Source organism: Prosopis cineraria, unplaced genomic scaffold (assembly GCF_029017545.1).
Source record: "Prosopis cineraria cultivar Desert tree isolate PC_DT_omini unplaced genomic scaffold, ASM2901754v1 PC14, whole genome shotgun sequence".
NCBI lineage: Eukaryota > Viridiplantae > Streptophyta > Magnoliopsida > Fabales > Fabaceae > Prosopis > Prosopis cineraria.
Window position 1 is genome coordinate 8,070,045 of NW_026555345.1, and position 18,244 is coordinate 8,088,288.

General features: G+C 31.8%; 2 protein-coding genes and 1 long non-coding RNA gene across 6 annotated transcripts; 1 reads left to right on the forward strand and 2 right to left on the reverse strand.

Moving 5' to 3' along the window:
• Positions 1–3,299: 3,299 nt before the first annotated feature.
• Positions 3,300–7,490, forward strand: LOC129293675 (uncharacterized). Of its 3 annotated transcripts, none has more exons than XR_008589195.1 (3): positions 3,317–3,779; positions 5,632–5,689; positions 7,045–7,490. It is a non-coding gene; the product is annotated as an uncharacterized LOC129293675 (long non-coding RNA). The 3 variants fall into 3 exon arrangements; XR_008589196.1 differs by having other exon boundaries at positions 5,642–5,689; XR_008589194.1 differs by lacking the exon at positions 5,632–5,689 and having other exon boundaries at positions 3,300–3,779.
• Positions 7,491–9,617: 2,127 nt separating this feature from the next.
• On the reverse strand, positions 9,618–13,765 carry LOC129292171 (uncharacterized). Of its 2 annotated transcripts, none has more exons than XR_008588874.1 (5): positions 12,192–12,512; positions 11,805–11,881; positions 10,567–11,391; positions 9,917–9,968; positions 9,618–9,819 (listed from the first exon to the last, which is right to left on the reverse strand). XR_008588874.1 is itself a non-coding variant. In XM_054929718.1 (5 exons), exons 1-3 carry the CDS (start codon positions 13,756–13,758, stop codon positions 11,254–11,256), a joined length of 870 nt encoding a protein of 289 aa, XP_054785693.1. In that variant the 5' UTR covers positions 13,759–13,765; the 3' UTR covers positions 9,618–9,819; positions 9,917–9,968; positions 10,567–11,253. The 2 variants fall into 2 exon arrangements, 1 of the variants encoding a protein (XP_054785693.1); XM_054929718.1 differs by adding an exon at positions 13,741–13,765 and having other exon boundaries at positions 11,805–12,518.
• A 559-nt stretch (positions 13,766–14,324) lies between these two features.
• On the reverse strand, positions 14,325–16,322 carry LOC129292299 (probable disease resistance protein At1g52660). Its single transcript, XM_054929878.1, has 2 exons — positions 14,959–16,322; positions 14,325–14,847 (listed from the first exon to the last, which is right to left on the reverse strand). Exons 1-2 carry the CDS (start codon positions 16,320–16,322, stop codon positions 14,325–14,327), a joined length of 1,887 nt encoding a protein of 628 aa, XP_054785853.1.
• Positions 16,323–18,244: the final 1,922 nt, after the last annotated feature.

The window sequence follows — 18,244 nt, forward strand, 5'->3', positions numbered from 1 at the left end:
TATTAAGTTTTAAAAGGAAGGATAAAACTATTTTATGATTTGGTATTTTTTTAATTATTTAACATAATTGATAATGGTTGATTTATAGGTTGAGGAATAGTTTGTCATTGTGATTCATGCATGCTTGTTTTAAATTGAGAGACTGATTTCATAACGTTAGTTATTAACAACAATTTCGTTAGCTCTTGGCATATGGTTAAATCCTAGCTAACTTAGTATTTATGAATATCGTACTCATGCTTGTTATTCGTGGGTCTTACACCCATGCTTGTTTTGTGTCCTTCTGCCATGCTTATTAGTTATTTACCCTTACTACACTTATTAATCATTGCATTAGTCTTGCTAAAACATGAATGTTTAGAAACATATTATTTTTAAGTTTACCCTATTAAATAAAATATTATTTGATCGTATATAATTGTATATTGTGAATTATATAACTCAATTATTTAAGACAAAGACTATAGTTTGGAAAGTTGAACTTGATTTCTCCATTATCTGAAATTGCGCACACGCGCGCACATGAACGCGCGCGCGCGCACACACACACACTCTCTCTCTCTAAGATGAGTTTTAGTATGTTAATGGTTATTTTTTTATTGGATTTATAAATGTTCTTTTCCTTCATTTTTCTTAAATATTAAATTGAAACGTTATTTATTAAAAAATTATTTTTAGCTTTTGATTTTTCTATCACATTGATTTTCAACCATTTTCTTAAAGTGAATAAAAGCTGACAATGCATCACTCTTGGCCTTTAGTAGATATAACTACGTGTACCTACTATAATCATCAATGAGACTAATGTAGTAGTGAAAGCCATTAGTTGAGATAATAGGTGCTGGACCCCAAAGACTCGAGTGAATTAAGTCAAGTGGGGTTGAGGCACGAGAGTCAGAATTAGAAAATAGAAGTGTATGAGACTTGCCATATTGACAGGAAGAACAAAAATCAACATTTTCATTAATCTTTGAAACAATATTACAGCGAGTCAATACATTCTGTAATGTGATAGTAGAACAATGACCCAATCTTCTATACTAAGATTGAAGTACAGTACTAAATGCAACATTGTAAACTTGAGTAAAGGTGGCAGGTGAAGAATCAACAGGAAGAAATATAGGCTTCTAATCAGCTCGATACAAGCCTCCTTCATGTAGTGTCCCTATTAGTATGACTCTGTTCGTGGCTTTGTCCTTAACACAACACCTAAAAGCATCAAACATAATCAATGCATTGTTGTTTAAAGCCAATTTATGAACACTCATAAGATTCTTTTGAATATTAGGAACCACAAGTATATTATTCAACTTCAAAAGATCACAATGAGGAGCAAAAAACTAAGCACTAGTAAAGCTGTGAATGGGAAGCTTATATGTACCTCTAACTTCAAGAGTGCTAGATCGTCTACTATAGACGCATGAGCAGTGTTATAACTGACATGATGCATGGCACCACTATCAAAATACCAGGCTAGCTTAGTTACTATCTCAGGTGAGGCAAAGTATGCAACAGGGTCATGCCTTCCTGAATTAGGCTCAAAATAAGTTTTATCATATCGATAAAAACAATCAAATGTTGTATGGCCCGTTTTAGTGCAAACTTGACATGTAGGCTTATTATGATTATTATTATTATGACAACCATATCATCCTCATCTTTTACTGGAATGATTTCTGAACTCGAAAAGATCCCCTATTTAGAGTACAAGAAACAGAGGCATCTTTATGAAAAGAAAGATTAGCAAAAGCATTATTCAAGTTGTTCACCAATAGTCGGTGAATATGCTCCAATCATACTTCAAATGACAAGAGTCTAGACTGCATCTCAATCCACAAGTTTTCTTTGTCAATAAATTGAACAACAATTAGAGTGTATTTTGAATCAAGACATGTGAGACTAGCCATAATCAAATCTGATGTGGAGATAGGACTCCTTGGAAGAGCTAGATTATTAGACAGCAATTTCATCTTATCAATGTACTTGTTTATGCTCATGCCTCCTTTTTGAGCTCGTGATAATTCTCCTTTGAGTTGAAGAGAACAACATCGAGTATGAACTCTGATAAGTTCTTGCACACTATTCTAGAGTTGAATGAGGTTTTACAATGAAGCATATGTGAACTTATTTCAGCTTGCATGGAACTAAGAAGCCATCCATAAAGTAATTGATACGTTGCTATCTAGTCTTCATAATCTGGATTAACCTAAACTTCATCATTTACATGTATGTATTCCTATGAGCACTGCTTTACACCACTCAAATATCCATCAAGACGATGTCCTCGAACCATAGAAATGACATGTGAACTTTACAAAATGTAATTTGTATGATCCAACTTGATCATACCAGCCTGATTCAAACTACTAAGCAATAGAGTAACCTTGGTTATTGTCATCAGAACTTATGGAACAGTCAGAGTGATTGTACCAATTGGTGGTCTTACACTATAGGTACTAGTTAACGATGATCTAGAAGAAGCTGAGGTCGCTATTATCTTCTACTCTGATACCAAGAGAAAATCAAAGATAAAACTATAATTTAGAGAAATACTTTTCTGACTTAACCAACTTAGAAGATCATACCATTCATATTTATAGAAGTTTACATTGAGTAAATTAATGTCAGTTAAGCTAACAATAATTAGCTATAATAAACTAAGTTCATGTGTTACATAACAAAAGATATAATACAAAGTTAAACACTTATCTTTTGCACTTAGAATTGACCTTCTACACTTAAAATATAACTATACTTTAGAAATGGCATAATTTCTTGATTTAAAGTTTAAGAGATGTAAGTTATGGTACATATCTCATGATGGTCATTTCCATTTTGTAATGATTCATAATTTAATTAAAAATGAAAAATTAAACTTGATGGTAAAGTATTTTAATTATATTATATATATACTCCCTTCGTTTAAAAATATAATACATTTTTTTAAGAAGTTGGATGTTAAAAAATGTAAGGCATTTTTAGTCTTTTGAGATGTAATCATTATTTTTTTTTTAAAAGTGTTCCTATTGATAATGATTTTATATTTATTATAAGGTGTTTAATAGGAGTAAATATAAAAAAATAAAATTAGTTTAAAAATAGATAATTACTTTATTAATGGGTGAGATTTGATTAAAAATATTTTATATTTTTAAATAAAAGATATATAAATATATACATTGTCATAGATTTATTAAGGTGTCTTGGTCGAGTAATCATAGCAACTAACCCCATGTTATATCTTGAGTTCGAATCCTATTGCTTTAAAAGAGGATTTATCTATTTGTTTTCAGCCTTATGAAATTACAAATATGACCTCCACCCCAATCAGGTTTTTTTTGGCTCCCTCCGTCCCTCTTCTCAAATCGATCGAACATACCAGGTGCAGAGAAAAGGGAAAAAAAAAGAGAGAGCTCTGAACCAGAATCCCTCTGCCATTTCCGTCCTCTTCCTTCTTCCTCCACTGTCCTCAATGTCGCCGGCACCGTGGGTGTGTGGAGAGATGTATCCGCCGTTGCTCCGTCAAGGTCGAGACTTCTTTGTTCTCCTGTGCTTCACATCGTCGAAGTCTTTTCTCCCTCCTTCGTCCGTGTAGCTATGTAAGTGCATTAGGATTATTTTCTTCCTCTTCCTCTGTTTCATCGGCATCGGTCTGCTCTACTCTTCTCTGTGCATGTCGTCAATCAATTCTTCTCCCCTGTTTTGGCGCTGGCGCTGTGCTCTGGGGGCTGGGGAAAAGTTTCGATCCTCTCCCTCTTCTCGTGTTATTTGTTCTGCTGGTGAGTGAGGCTCATCTCACTCTCTTTTTTTTCCTCTCGTCTGGTCTCTCTGTGTGATTGTGCTGAATTGCTGAAATTTGGAATTTATCGTTGCCCTATTTAAGAATGCTGATCATGTATGGAGGTGGAAGAATAGAATTTTTTTTTTCTTTCTGAATTTGACTGATTATTGTGTAAGATATGAATTTGGGAATAATAATAAAAAATCTATATAGATGCTTGGAAAATTTTTTTTGGGAAAGAGATTTAAAAAGTAAGAGGCTGCGTGTATAGTTTAACTTTGAACGCACACAAGCTGCTTGAAGAAATGTTTGATGGAAAAATTTTATTTAAAATAGTATGTAAATGTAACAAATATATTCTTGCTGGGTAAATTGTTATGGTAGGCAATTATTCTGTAAAATAAACGGTGGAAATAAAATTATAAAATGACAATAATAAAAAATAATGTTTGGTTAATAATTCAAGGACGAAGTTTGTTTATTCTTTTGTTAGCTCTTGGGTACATATAAAATGTTTGTGAATTGAAGATTATGAAAACTATATATATATATATATTTATATGATTGACAGTGTTGAACAAGTTATAGCATAAGTCTATTTTCTATTAGAAGCTTGATGCCATAGTTAAATATTGATGTCCATAAGGTATTTGTTAAAATGCTTACAAGAGACAAAATGGAGAAATCAAGCATAGTCGTTGTATTAGGGACTAAAATTAGAATTTAGTTTGCTTAATCTATATATTGAAATTTAAAATGGTATAGATATTGCTTGTAAATATATATATATATATATATTATGTGATGGAAATTATTGGGAAGATACTTGAAGGGGAAAGAGTTGTATTATAAATGAACCTTAGACACACATAAAGTGTTGCCAAATTTTGTAAAGAGGAATTTGATTGGAATAGAGCAATTACGTATATTTACTGTATTAATGACTGGCATTTGGATTCATGCTGTTCAAGTTCTATGTTGAAAAGGGTATATATATTTATTGTGGTGGAAAGCTTGAGTCACTTATATGAACCTTTACACATATCTTGTGGGAAAAAAAAACAAAGAAAGAAGAAGAAGAAAAAGAAGAAGAAGAAGAAGAAGAAATATAGTAGCTCTTATTTTAGGCTTGACAATATTAAGACCAATGATTAACTATGGCGATATACATTAATAATTAATTTTATTTTTTGCTTTCTACAAGAGGAAAGTAGGTTGAGCTATTTTTTTAAAGTTTGTCGTGCACTTCGAATGGGATAGTATCTAGTGAGTTGTTGAAATGTAACCTCAAATGACTTAAGGAGTTTGGGTTGATGAATATATGTTAGCAAAACATAAAGTGGAATTATCATTAAAAAGAGTTGTTTGTTCCTCTTTTCTAGGTAATAGACTAGTTAAAGGGCTATTGAGAGGTAATTAGAGGAAACAAATCATTATTTTGGGAGCTTATTAGGTAAATAAATAGCGTCCCATTTAATTTATAATAAACTAATTCCATTTTATCAAATATTGTCAATGTATTTCACACACATATTAATATAACTTCAAGTTCTAATATTGACTATTTTGAAAGCGTTTGCTTTTATTTTATTAAAATTTAGACGAAAAGATAGAATTGTTTAACCTGTTTATATTGTTTGATTTATGAGTTGAGAAATAATTTATCAGTATGTTGCATGTATGGGAAATATAAATGAAATTGTTTTATGATATTTTGATGAGATGAGATAAGATGTTGATTTTATAAACCCATGTACACTTAATTTGAGTTGTGAAATTTAATCAGAATATTGGTTGCTAATAGCAATTCTATTAGCTCTTGGCGAGTTATAATAAAACTAGCTATTAAGGTGTTTGTAGGAGGTGTTAGCCCCGTGCGAAGGTCAACATACATGGAATGGAGACATGGTAATTCGTGAGCATTGTTCCCACGTTTGTTTTTGTAGGCCTTGTGCCTACACTTGTTTTGTAGCTTCTAGCTCCATTGGATTATTTTGTGACTTTAAGCCGTGCTTGGTTGCTTACTCTCGTGAATTGTGTGCTCATATTTATTGATTATTTACCCTGACAGACTGTGAGTTCATACTTGTTAATCGTTTTGATTAAGTTCTACTAAAAAATGAATCTTGAAGCTATTTTCTTAAATTGTATCTTGCAAGTAAGCTATTCTATTTATTTTTATCACATATGGATTATTATGTATAGTTATATAAGTCTCCAATATTTAAAGCTTATCTAGAAAATTTAAAGGGGGAACTTGAATTTTTTTAATCATCTTTATTGGAATTCATACATTCACGGCTTACCAATTTACATGACTGAAATTCATGGTTTATACATTTTCTTGACTGTTGATCTACGAAAGCGTTTATGTTATTTCAAATAATTATTTTATTAAATTTATAATTGATTCATTGATTTTTCTTATTATTATTGTCATTATTATTTCCTTCAATTGTAAATTGAGACGTTATTTACTGAAAAATTATTTTGATCTTTGATATTGTAATTGATGCTAAACTTCTTGCTAATGATTGATGGGTTTATTCTAATTGGAAGTGGAGGTGCTATGAATTAAGCATTCTTTTGATGTAAACTTTAAATTTATTAAATTGTATTTTATAAATTTAATTCTAGGTGCTTCATATAGACTATAATTAGGATCCCTATTTTGTTATATACTCTGTTAGCTGGTTGGAAGAAGCAGAGCTCCTGATTATTATGGTATTTTGCCTAAATCTTATGTTGTAAAATTTTTGAGAGGTCCTAATTATAAAATAGGGTTTTTGAAATTTTTACAAAAATGCTAAAGCTTTTGTTTGAATTAAAATTATTAAAAATGTCATAGTTTCAATATAAATGTAAGTATGTTTTATAAATGGACCAAATTTCTCGATGTAAGAGTTTAAGGATGTGAGTTCTGGTGCATATTCCTTATTGGTCACTCTCATTTTAATTGGGGCGTGACACAATTTTTAGGTCGTGATAGCAAGCAAAATGTCGAATCCATTATCATAATTATTTAGATTTTGTTAAAGCAAATACATATACAAGCATGCACATAAGAATAAAAACTTGACCCACTATTTGTCATTATTCTTTTGCTTAAATCCCAAATGAATAGTAATATACATGTTTAATAATATTTCAAACATTAAATTGTTGTAAACAATATCATATTTATTTTTTAGATGTTCATGATGTTGGATAATGTATTTTAATGATTATAAAATTAAGAGAAAATGTATTTGTTATATGTGCAGGTATAAAGAATCATGGATGAAGATAAAATTTTAAGAGCATGAAGAATCAAGAGAAAATGAAGAAGTTTAGGATAAGTATTTTAAATTTTTTTATATTTAATGTGAAAACTTAGATAGTTTAATCACTTTTCTTAATCATTAAATGAATGTATCATATGTTTTTTTTATATGCATTAAGACTCATTTAAGTATGTTAAAGTTTGCAAAAGTTTGCAAACTTTGGCTCTCTTGCATATGGTTTTTCATAAAAAAAGTTTACAGAGTGAAGAGGTAAAATCATGCGTGATTCTGCCGGTCATTCATGAATTTTTGTATGTTAGGCATGTTGACAGTTGGATCACGCAAGTGTGAAGAAGTGCTTCACACGTGATTAAACACTTGTGTTGTATGTTGCCTTATGCTCTGTCTCGGCATGCAAAACCACGCATGAAAGGCTTTAGTGTTCACGCAAGTTTTAGCACCTGTGCTTCATTATATTGTGATTAAGTGCAAAACCACGCGTGAGACTGATGATAGCCACGCGTGATTTGTCACTTGTTGAACAATCACACTTTATTTTATTGAGACTTAAAACCTTTCAAGTCAAGCCAAAATTGTTCACATGTATGATCATTGATTCATAAATTCATATCTCTTGATCATGCAAAATCTTGCTTGAGTTATGTTGAGTTCCATGTGTGAATATGCATCAGACAAGTTTATACATCAGTACTTGCAATTGTACGCATGATATGTTTCTAATTCCACGTGAGTTTTGATTACATTGAATCGCTTTCGCATTCTGTCAGCCATTTTATGAGTGAGAGAGTAAGGGTTCCACACGTGATTTGTCACACAAAATTGATAATAGTTCTTAATGTGCAAAATCACGTGTGAAGGCAAGTGGTGCACTCGCAAGTTTTAGCACTTTGTTATGTTAGTATGTCTATAAATGCAAAACCACGTGAGAGAGCAATAAGATACCATGCGTGATTAAGCACATAAAATTGAATGATTATTCATGAGTGTTAAATCACACAAGAGAGCAATGAGGTACCACGCATGATTAAGTACATAGAATTAGATGATATTTTAAAAGTGCAAAACCATACGTGAGAAGATAAGGTGTTCACGCATGATCTGTCATATTCAGTTTTGTGAAACTTCCTTATTGCAAAAACACGTGTGATTATACTAGTCATTTACAAGAAAATGTATCAACAGATAGAATCATTGTTCCAATGGTTTGTCAACTTTTAAAAATTATATAAGTGATTTATTTTGAACCAGAATGGAGACTAATGATCTTTGAGTGAACAAATTATCATTTGTGCATTTAAAAATCTTTTAAATTGTGATTTTTATTGATTATATTTATTCATTATTCTTGAATAGAATTGTAAAAAGCTCTCAAAGGTTTATAACTTTTTATTTGTATCATCATCTATTCTTTAAGACAGTTTTCTATAAAAAGTTTTTGCTATCATTTCAAAAATTTTGAAAAGGATTTTTTCAAATATTGTAATATCTTGTCGTATCGTAGTAAGGTGTGATAAGTGAATCTAAGACAAAATTAGTTTTGAGATTTATACTGTGGTGACAAGCATCCATTAAAATTTGTGATTTTAATTAAAAATTTCAAGTGTAATCTTGAAGATTAGACGTAGGCTAAGTTTGTGGTTGAATCAGTATAAATCTCTGTGTGTCATATTCTTCCATCACTCTTTAGCTTTTTAATCCTTTCAAGTTTTTGTAAGATTTTAGTGTTACCCAATTCACCTTCCTCTTGAGTGTCAGCCCATCCTAATGCATGACCACCTAAGATTCAAGGAACATACTTAGAACTTTCTTGAATCATTCTATTTTATCTCATGACATCCATGAATTCAAGTTATCAAGTGTAGAAACATTCATATGAACCAAATATATTCATATTCATTCATCACTTCATGAAATGTGCATCATAATATAATCCAAGTGTTAATATTAATAATTGTAGGCCTATAAGCTGAAGCTCACCCGCCCCAAAGAGGCCTGTAAACTAAAACCCTCCCCAAAGTCCGTAAATCATCAATTGAATATACTATTTCTTATGTAAAAGTGACTTATATTTAAATTGTTTTACTGTAAAAAAAATAAAAACAAAATATGATTATGGAAAAAAAATTTGACTAGACCTGTAGATCCAACGGTTGATTATTTAAAAGAATGCATCTTGAAGTACTCTTGTGAATTTAAGATAATATGATCCTTGAGAATGTAATGAAGTTATTGGGCCTTAAGTACTACATACTTTGAAACCGCTCTTGCCAATGTTGTTTTGAACAAAATGCAGTTCTTGAAATAGAGCTAGACAATTGATGGCTCCGAAGGACTATTGTATGAAGTTACTTTATCCAATTAATTTGTTGGATAATTAATAATTGGATATGCATGCACGCGAGCATTATATTCATGTGATCCACGGAAACGACCTAGGTTCATTTTTACCAAATTTATTTCATAACATATAAATTACCGACCCATGTATAATTGCTTTCAATGGTATTCTATGTTCTCAAAGAGTCTTCATTATTAGCAAAATCATCTACTTACAATAAATTTCGAGTTCTCACACACAGTGGGATTCAACTCTAATTTCCCTATATCCAGATTCATTATAACACAAATCAAGTCAAGTTGGTGGCCAGTCAGCAAGCTAGTATGAATATCTCAAATGGGTAAACACAAATCCTAGTTATAGCAACAAAGATGAGATGGATGATGAACTCATTCTTCCATGTATTCTTCCAAATCCTGCAACACCAAAATATTCATAATATATATTAGATGGCTTCCAAAATCTTTCAACGAATCTGTACAAAAATGAAACTAATTCATCTATGAAACTTACTTATGCGAAAAAGATTTCGATCAAGAGCAACTGAAGATTGCTCGGGAACCACCTGTAAAACGATAATTGACAAAATTATTAGATAACTATAAGCATAAGAAATTAATCAACGTTTTGAAAATAAGCTGCATTTTGGAACAATGTTTATTTATTTTTATTGTCCACCTAAAATCATGTGCACTCCTTAGGGAGGAGAAGAAGAAGCTTGAAATAATCTTGTTGCCGGTTTTCTTCCCATCAAAGAAGTATCAACGGTTTTGCTTTCATTTTTATATTTTTGACAACAAAACCAACAACTGAAAGAGCAATAACAATTATAATCTTGTTTGTTATGTATCACATTAATTAATTATGATATATATTTATTTATTGTAATTCGTAATTAATAAAGTCATGCAGATTTTTGTAGATGGGGTATTTTATAGAAACTGGACACAATAAAAGAACATATGCGTAACCAATACGTGTTACTGCTAGTAGAGGAGGCTATGACTACTTAAATATGAAATATCAGGTTTGAGTCTGTATAAATGCCAAAAGCACCTTTCAATAGAGCTGTCCTAATTGGGCTTGATAATAATGCTTGAATCTAATATAATCAGACAGTCATGTAAAATGAAAAAGAACGTAGGTATTTGTTGTGGACGCACCTTAGGCATCTGCCGGATTGTGTTGTTAACATTGGTGTCCCAAAATCTTATATTCTCTGTCACTTGAACAGCTTGAAGAACAGGTGTGTATATGTCTCCTGGACAGAATATTTGGAGTGAAGGACAGTGTCTTATAATTAATTGATCCAATGATGGAAACTCGAAGGTATAAAAATCATGGGAACAGAAGCTCTTCAAGCAAGATAATCCAACAAGTTCCAAACACTCCAATTTTCCAAAATTGACAAGCTCGTCCTCGTCGTCCTCTCCTTGCAGCTTTATTATAATTTCTTCTATTCGATCACAGTGTGACACAGTGAGCTTTGTAAGATGGACCAAACTTCGAGCTGTGGACGATGTCACCAAACAGGTCAAGTCGTCGCAATATTCCACATGAAGATGTGTAAGATTTTCCAAAGAAATGAAGGATGGTCCTAAACTTATCAGATCATAACACTCAGAAACATGTAGTTCTTGAAGACCTTGGAGAAGATGTACTGGAGGATTCTGATCCCATATGTGCTTTGCCTTTCCCAAGTGCTTAAGAAGCAATTTTCCAAAAGGAGAAGCAAATAATAATTGAGAATTATGATGATGAGACTCCTTAGTACTTGAGAATATCTCTTGATGAAAAGAGCCACCATACAAATTAAGCTCCTCAATATTTGGAAAACTTGTCAACAATCCCTAAGCATTTGTTGTGCGACCAAACTGAAGTAGATTAAGATCTTTTACCTTGGGAAATTTGGACTTTGGCAACTGGATATTCAACATCATCCGAGCTTCTTCTCCCTCCAAATACAACACCTCCAACTTGGGAAAATCCTGGACAAGAATTAATAGTGTTTACAAAAGCATCTACTTGCTCAAAAAAAAAAAAAAAGAAATCATGTTTAGATTCATGAGAATTGGCTTCAGATTAAAAATATTTTCAAAATTTTCCAATGGGAATTTAATTAAGTAACTCCAATAATATATTACTAGTTGGAGTCTTATCTCTTTCAACTCATAACATCTAGAAAAATAAATGATTCACACACCTTTAAACATGCTCTGATCTTATATACAAATCACTATTTAACTAATTCATCGTAATTAAAGAGAGGTGATTAAATTATTTTTATATTGTCTAAAAAAGAAAGAAGTTTTTTTAATTTATCATTATTAAATGCATTATGTTTAAAAACAATTTTTCAATCATAAATTTAGGAACAAATACTATATGGTAAGAGATGTACCTCTTCGTGCGAGAGCAGAGGATATTTTGAGTCAGGTTTCATCTCTTCATGATGTATTGCTGATGAAGAACTTGAGGCTTCATTTTCAAATAAATCTAAATCAGTAAAAACAACATATAACTCCTCAAGGCATGGCCATTTTAATCTGTGTCTGTGTGGATAGAAATTCCTCAGATTTGGAAGATCATCAAGGTAAAGAAAGGTCAGCCTAGGGAACACAATTAATGTATCATCATCAACAACAGATTCTGAAGCTTGACCATCCTGATTTGCAACAATTACATCTATACTACAATCTTTTATTTTAAGCTCTTCAAGACACGACATGTCTTTGGCTATAGAAGCAGGAAATATACTATTCAACTTTTCACAACTAGAAGCAATTACCTCTTGTAGACATCGAAAGGAAACAAGTCCTTGAGGGGCATTATTATTATTGCTCCACACATTCTGAAGCTCTGGCAAATCCAATAGTATTAGCGTTTTCAATGGCACAACCACTAATGGCTGAATCTCTCCATTGTAATCATTTAACTCTTCAAGATCAAATATCACCTCCAAAATGTAACAATCACGCACCACCAGATCTTCCAAGTGGTTTAAGGATCTTAGCACATGGAAAGGGATCAATTTCACAAAACCACACATTGTCACTGTCAAGTTTTTCAAGTTGCTAAACAAGCTGTGTGGAAGTCGATTCCAGAACCATAGCACCTGCCCAAAGAAAATATGATTAAAAACGTCACTTCTGATTTGTAGACTTGTTCATGAAATATTATATCAATGTTTATATGTTCGTGTGTTTGGATATATTAAAAATTGTAAAACTGAAATTTCCTTAAAATGAAGTTTACAAACTGAAGTTAGGATAAAAATCAGATACTGTAATGTAATTTATGTTTGAATAAAATATTCTTAACATGATTTATGTTTTGATAAATAAATACAAAAGCCAAAAGTCAAAAGCAGCTTCTATCCTAATCTTAAGTATGAGCCAAAATCGGTTTTCTTACAATTTCCATACAAATAAATTGTTTTCGATCCAATCTGACTTTGGGACCCAAAGCTCAGTTTGGATTTAAACCAAACAGACAATTTTATTAGCATCACTCAAACACACACACACACACACAAATTATCGCTATCAATTATTTGAATACCCGAGTCTTTAGCACCTGCCCAAAGAAAATATGATTAAAATTTGGAAAAACGGAGTTTTTATATAAGCTGAAATTAGGATAAAAGTCAGTTACTGTGATATAATTTATATTTGGATACATTTTTTTAATGTGATTTATATTTTTATAAATAAAAAAAATCAAAAGAAAGAACAAAAAAAAAAAAAACAGCAGCTTCTATCTAACTCAAGTTTGAGGCAAAATATAGAATTTTAGCATTCAAACACTTTCGCGTGCGCATATATATGTGGGTGTGGGTGTGGGTGTATATAATTTCACTATCAATTATGTGAGTATCAGAGCATTTAATTGGTACAAACATTGTGAAAGAATCTATTGGCTGACTTGTATGAATTATTTTGGCATGAAAAGTTGTTAAACCAATAAAATGTAGGCTAAAAGTATATATTTAGTTTCTTTAATTTTATATGAAGTTTTGTTTTAGTCCTTTAATTTTATAAAATATTTTTATAATTTTTTAATCTTAAAACTGTTAGTTTCATCATAAAAAAATTACATATTAATTTTTTAAATATTAACAAAATATTTTTAAATACTAACCTATTAAGTTTGATTTTACTAAAATAACAATGATTAGCACAACAAATAATTATTTTTTTAAGACTAACAATATTATGGTTAAAGAATTGAAAATATACTGTTTAAAATTAAAAAATTAAATTAAAACATTATATGAAATTGAATGATTAAAAATATACTTTAATCTAAAATGTAAGAATGAATTAAGTTGAATATACCGGATAATCCTGCATCATTCCTTCATCTGTTCTCTTCCAGCAACTCAAATTTTGAAGCTTCAAAGTCTCGAGTATTGGGAAGGCAATTACTTCAAGAGTACTTGTCGAGTTAAAAACATCTTCGATGTCATCATTATTTTCAATATGAAGATGTTTTAAATACTGAAATCCTCTCCCACCTGGATTGCATAGAACATCTTCGAGCCCACTGATTCCATCTAAATACAAATCTTCAACTCTCTCCAATAACTTTCGAATTCCACTGTCAGAGTGAATAATACTTCTATTGTTCTTCAACTCTAGTTTCAATGTCTTTGAGTTTTCATAATTGCCTTGCCATGCCCAATGATCTCCGATGAATATTCTGTATCTCTCCAAATTCTTATCTAAGAACAAGTCCTTTGGCAAAATAGAGGCATCAGGAATATGAATATCAAGAGAAGAGATTGGCAAATCCTTTAACTCGTCAAGACTTGCATTTGCGTTGCTATCATTGTCAGATCCTTCAGCTTCCCACTCGTTAAAGCTATTTTCCATGTGCAAAGCCTCCAATTTTTTCAATTTAGATAACAGTTTTGGTGGAATCACTCTGAGTTTGGAGCAATGGGCCAATTCAGCATTTGTAGAGAAGTCAATTCCCCTAATTCAATAGGCAACCTTTCGATTTCAGAGTAAGCAAGACTCAGGATTTTCAAGTTCTTCAAGCTTCTAACCTCTGTAATGTCTTCCAGAAAACAAGAGTGTAAGCAGAATGTTCTGAGCTTTTCCAGGAAACGGAGTGATGATGGTAGTGATGAAAACTTCATATTGCTGAAACCCAACAATCTAAGTTCCTGAGCAGATCTGAAAAACATACTAGGTATGGTCAAAGTAAGGTCTGTACTATTTAGTAAAAAGAATTCTAATCTTGGACAATTTAGCTCTTCTGGAAGGTCTCCAATATCACTTTTTTCCAAGCATATTCCCTTGTAACCTTCCAAGGCATTTTCATCTGGCCATTCATTCAACGTTCTATGTCTAACAATGAAAGCATACTGTTCATTGGAAGCAATCGATAGTGCAACATCTCTAATGACATCATGTATTGTAAAACTATGACTAGAAGAGCTATCAAGCAACAAGTTTGAAGCTTTTAGCTTACTTATAAAAGCAAAGATTCCATCCTGAGCTTCTTCCAAATTTTCTGCACCTTAAAGTAAATCTAGCCCCACTGAGTACATGAGTAGGTCTTTAACTAAGGTGTTAGGGGACAGCATAGCAGAAAGCAAGAAAATGGGTTTGTGCTCTGAGCTTAAATGATCATAACTCAACTTCAAAATGGAATCAACCTCTTTAATTCCTGTGGTGTTTCTTCGTAAAGGGTTTTTCAATCTTTTGAGGAAATCTCTCCATTCAGTAAGATCTTTTCCTCTCAGTGCTCCAGCAGGAACAACTATAGCTAATGGCAGCCCTCCACACTTTTGAACAATCTCAGTGGCTATAGTCATCAAATCTGGACTGTTTGAGTAAGTACTAAGTCCAGCAATCCTCTGGAACAGATCCCATGATTCCTTGTCATCCAAAACATCCACTTTGATAGTTCTTTCACATCTCATTTGGTTTGATAGCAGCTTTTCATTTCTTGAAGTCAGTAAAACTTTGCAACCAGCTTCTTCTTCTTCTTTTGGCCTTGAACAACCAGCTTCAGCATTCTCATGTATCTTATTATGATTTCCAATATCATTGATAAAAGGAATTCCAACTTTGGCTAAATCAAGCTCCTCCCATAGATCATCCAATATTAGGAGCATATTCTTCTCTTTCTTCATCCTCTCACACAAACGAAAGGCTCTTGTGCTTTCAGTTTTCTCATCAAGTTTCATTCCCAACATCTCAGCAATTTGGTCCTGAATGTTCTCAAGGTTCATGTTATGAGAAACAATTGCCATGCTCACCTTTTTAAACATGTTTTCATCTCTTGCTTTCTTTGCTACTTCATTTGCTATTGTGGTCTTCCCAACACCTGGAAGCCCATATAATCCAACCACACTAACACTAGGATCTTTTAGTGCCTCCATAATCTGCTTCATAATTGGAACTCTTGATTCAAAGCCTTCATTGCTTTTCTCATTGGCTGAGTCTGGAATAATCCACTGGGGAGCATCAAGATATGAAACTTTATCAAAATCTAGCAGTCGAAGAATTTCAACAACTTCCATTTTCATCTTCTTTGCTCTTTTACTTGTTTGATAGCGTGACCACGGATTTGAACATGATGTTTGACTACACCTAATGGTGTTTGCTTCGTTGTTGTTTTCTTCACTGAATTGTTGTGCATGCCTTGCAATTATCTCATCAACTTTACTCGTCAAGTTCTGAACTTTGGCAACAATGTTTTCCCCTCTTCTTTGAGCTTCATCGATTAAGTGTTGTTTAGTGCCTTGTTCATTCTTGAGTTCCTCAACTTTCTTCTTTAGCTCTTCAACGTTGCGATGAAAGTAAATCAGATAATCAACCTGTCTCTTAGGATAATCCCATAACTTCTCCAATAACTTCTCCAAAAACTTCTGAAGAGCGCATACACAACAAGTAGCAAGTTCCATTGTGAATGCTGTTGAGCAAGAAAATCCCAATTAAAACCAATCCTAAAAAGTCAATTTAGCAAAATAATAAATTTATTAGTAATCTTAAAAGTAAAACAAATAAACGAACAAACAAACAAATTACACTCTCACTCACCTCTCTCTGAAGTAAGTAAAGATAGCGAGATGTTGTGCAAGCTTCTCTTTTTCTTCCCTTTATCTTTTTATGATCTGAAAGTCAATACAAAGAATTGAAGCAAGTGAAGAGAATAGTTCACGCTAATTGGGGAAAAAAAACTTATAACAACGAAGAGTAAACTTAACAAATATAGAGGACAAAAACAAGTAAAATCAAGAGTGCAATACCTTAATCTGATAATATAGTTAGAAGAGGCTTCTCTTTTTCTTCTATTTTGTGCGCTGCTCTGAAAGTCAAGAATATGTGACCATATATATAAGCGAATGAATTAAGGCCGCAGAAAAGTCACACAAAACAAAACAAGAATGCTTGAAAAATTCAAACATGCATTTACCCAGTAACTATATCTGATGCTTTGTAATAATAATTAAATCCATGAGAGCCTATCATTCATCAGCTAATTAATTAAGAGGCATAAATCTATATTTTGAACTCACCGTTTAAACTAAACAAATGTGAAGTGAAGTTCCTTTGAGATGAAAAAACTAAAATCAGCCTCTCACGGTGCAAGACAGATGAAGGATATCACCAAAAGGGAAAAGCTATAAAAGTTAAAGGAATGATGAAAGATTAAGAGTTTGTCACAAACTTGATCTCAGTTTTTTTTTTTTTTGGCTGTGCAGCAATAATTAAGACGCGCAGAGGGAAGAAAGTGAATAAGAAGGCAAAAGTCGAAGTGTGTCTGAGAATTGAGATGAAGCAATATGTGCAGAATCTCTGTGAATGAAGATGAAGACGACGACGATGAAAGTCGAGACAAATGCTTTACGTTGCCAAAAGCTCGCAGCTCCCATAAAGCCCCAACGTTGTGAGAAGAAAGTTGTTTTATTAATTGTATGAGCGTGTGTGCGCGGGTGTGCGCGCGTGCATGTACTGTATAGTATTTGTCAAATGCTCAATTATTAGTGAGGAAACATCATATAATTAATGTTATCAAAAGTTTAAAATATCAATATTAATAATCACTTGGAGTTAGTCCCTTTCATCTTTATCATAAGACACCTTCAACTATACCTCACTGAAATTAAGAAGATGGGGGTAAGTGATTAACTTATTTAAAAATAGAATAAATTTTTAATTTTATTCCTATTTTTTATTTTTTTTAATTTATATTATATTTTCTCTCATAATTGATAAATTTAAATAGAAGTAATATTAAAAAAATGTAATTAATACTCATAACTTGCCTTATATTAAGGACAAAAAAATGTTTCTAGCTAGGAAGTACCTAATAACTCAAATGAAAATGAAGAGGTGAATAGTATTGGTAGAGGTTAATGACTTAAATTTAAATCTTTTTGAAAGACTAAAAAAATGTCGATATTAATATATTCATGAGCCACACTGATTATGAATTATGAATAGTGTAATTTATCTCAACCACGCACAAGTATATATACTAGGTCAACTCAAGTTAATAATTTAATATGTTTAATTAATCAACAACAACATCAAAAAGTCTCTATTACCTATATGTGTGTGTGATATTCGATAAAAATTTTAAGTTAGCAGTCAAGAACTGAGAATTTAACACAACTTTCCTTCTTTATCTGAACTTTTTAATATATTTAATTAATCATAAAAACAAAAACTACAAACTAACTGTTATTTTACATCCGACAAGGTAACATATTCTCTTCTCAAGATTAATAAAGCAGAGAGGAAAAAGATTATTATCAGCATATTTTTCTTTTATTCTCTTTTCAAAAGTAACATCAATATGGACCCAAGTGATGACTACTTA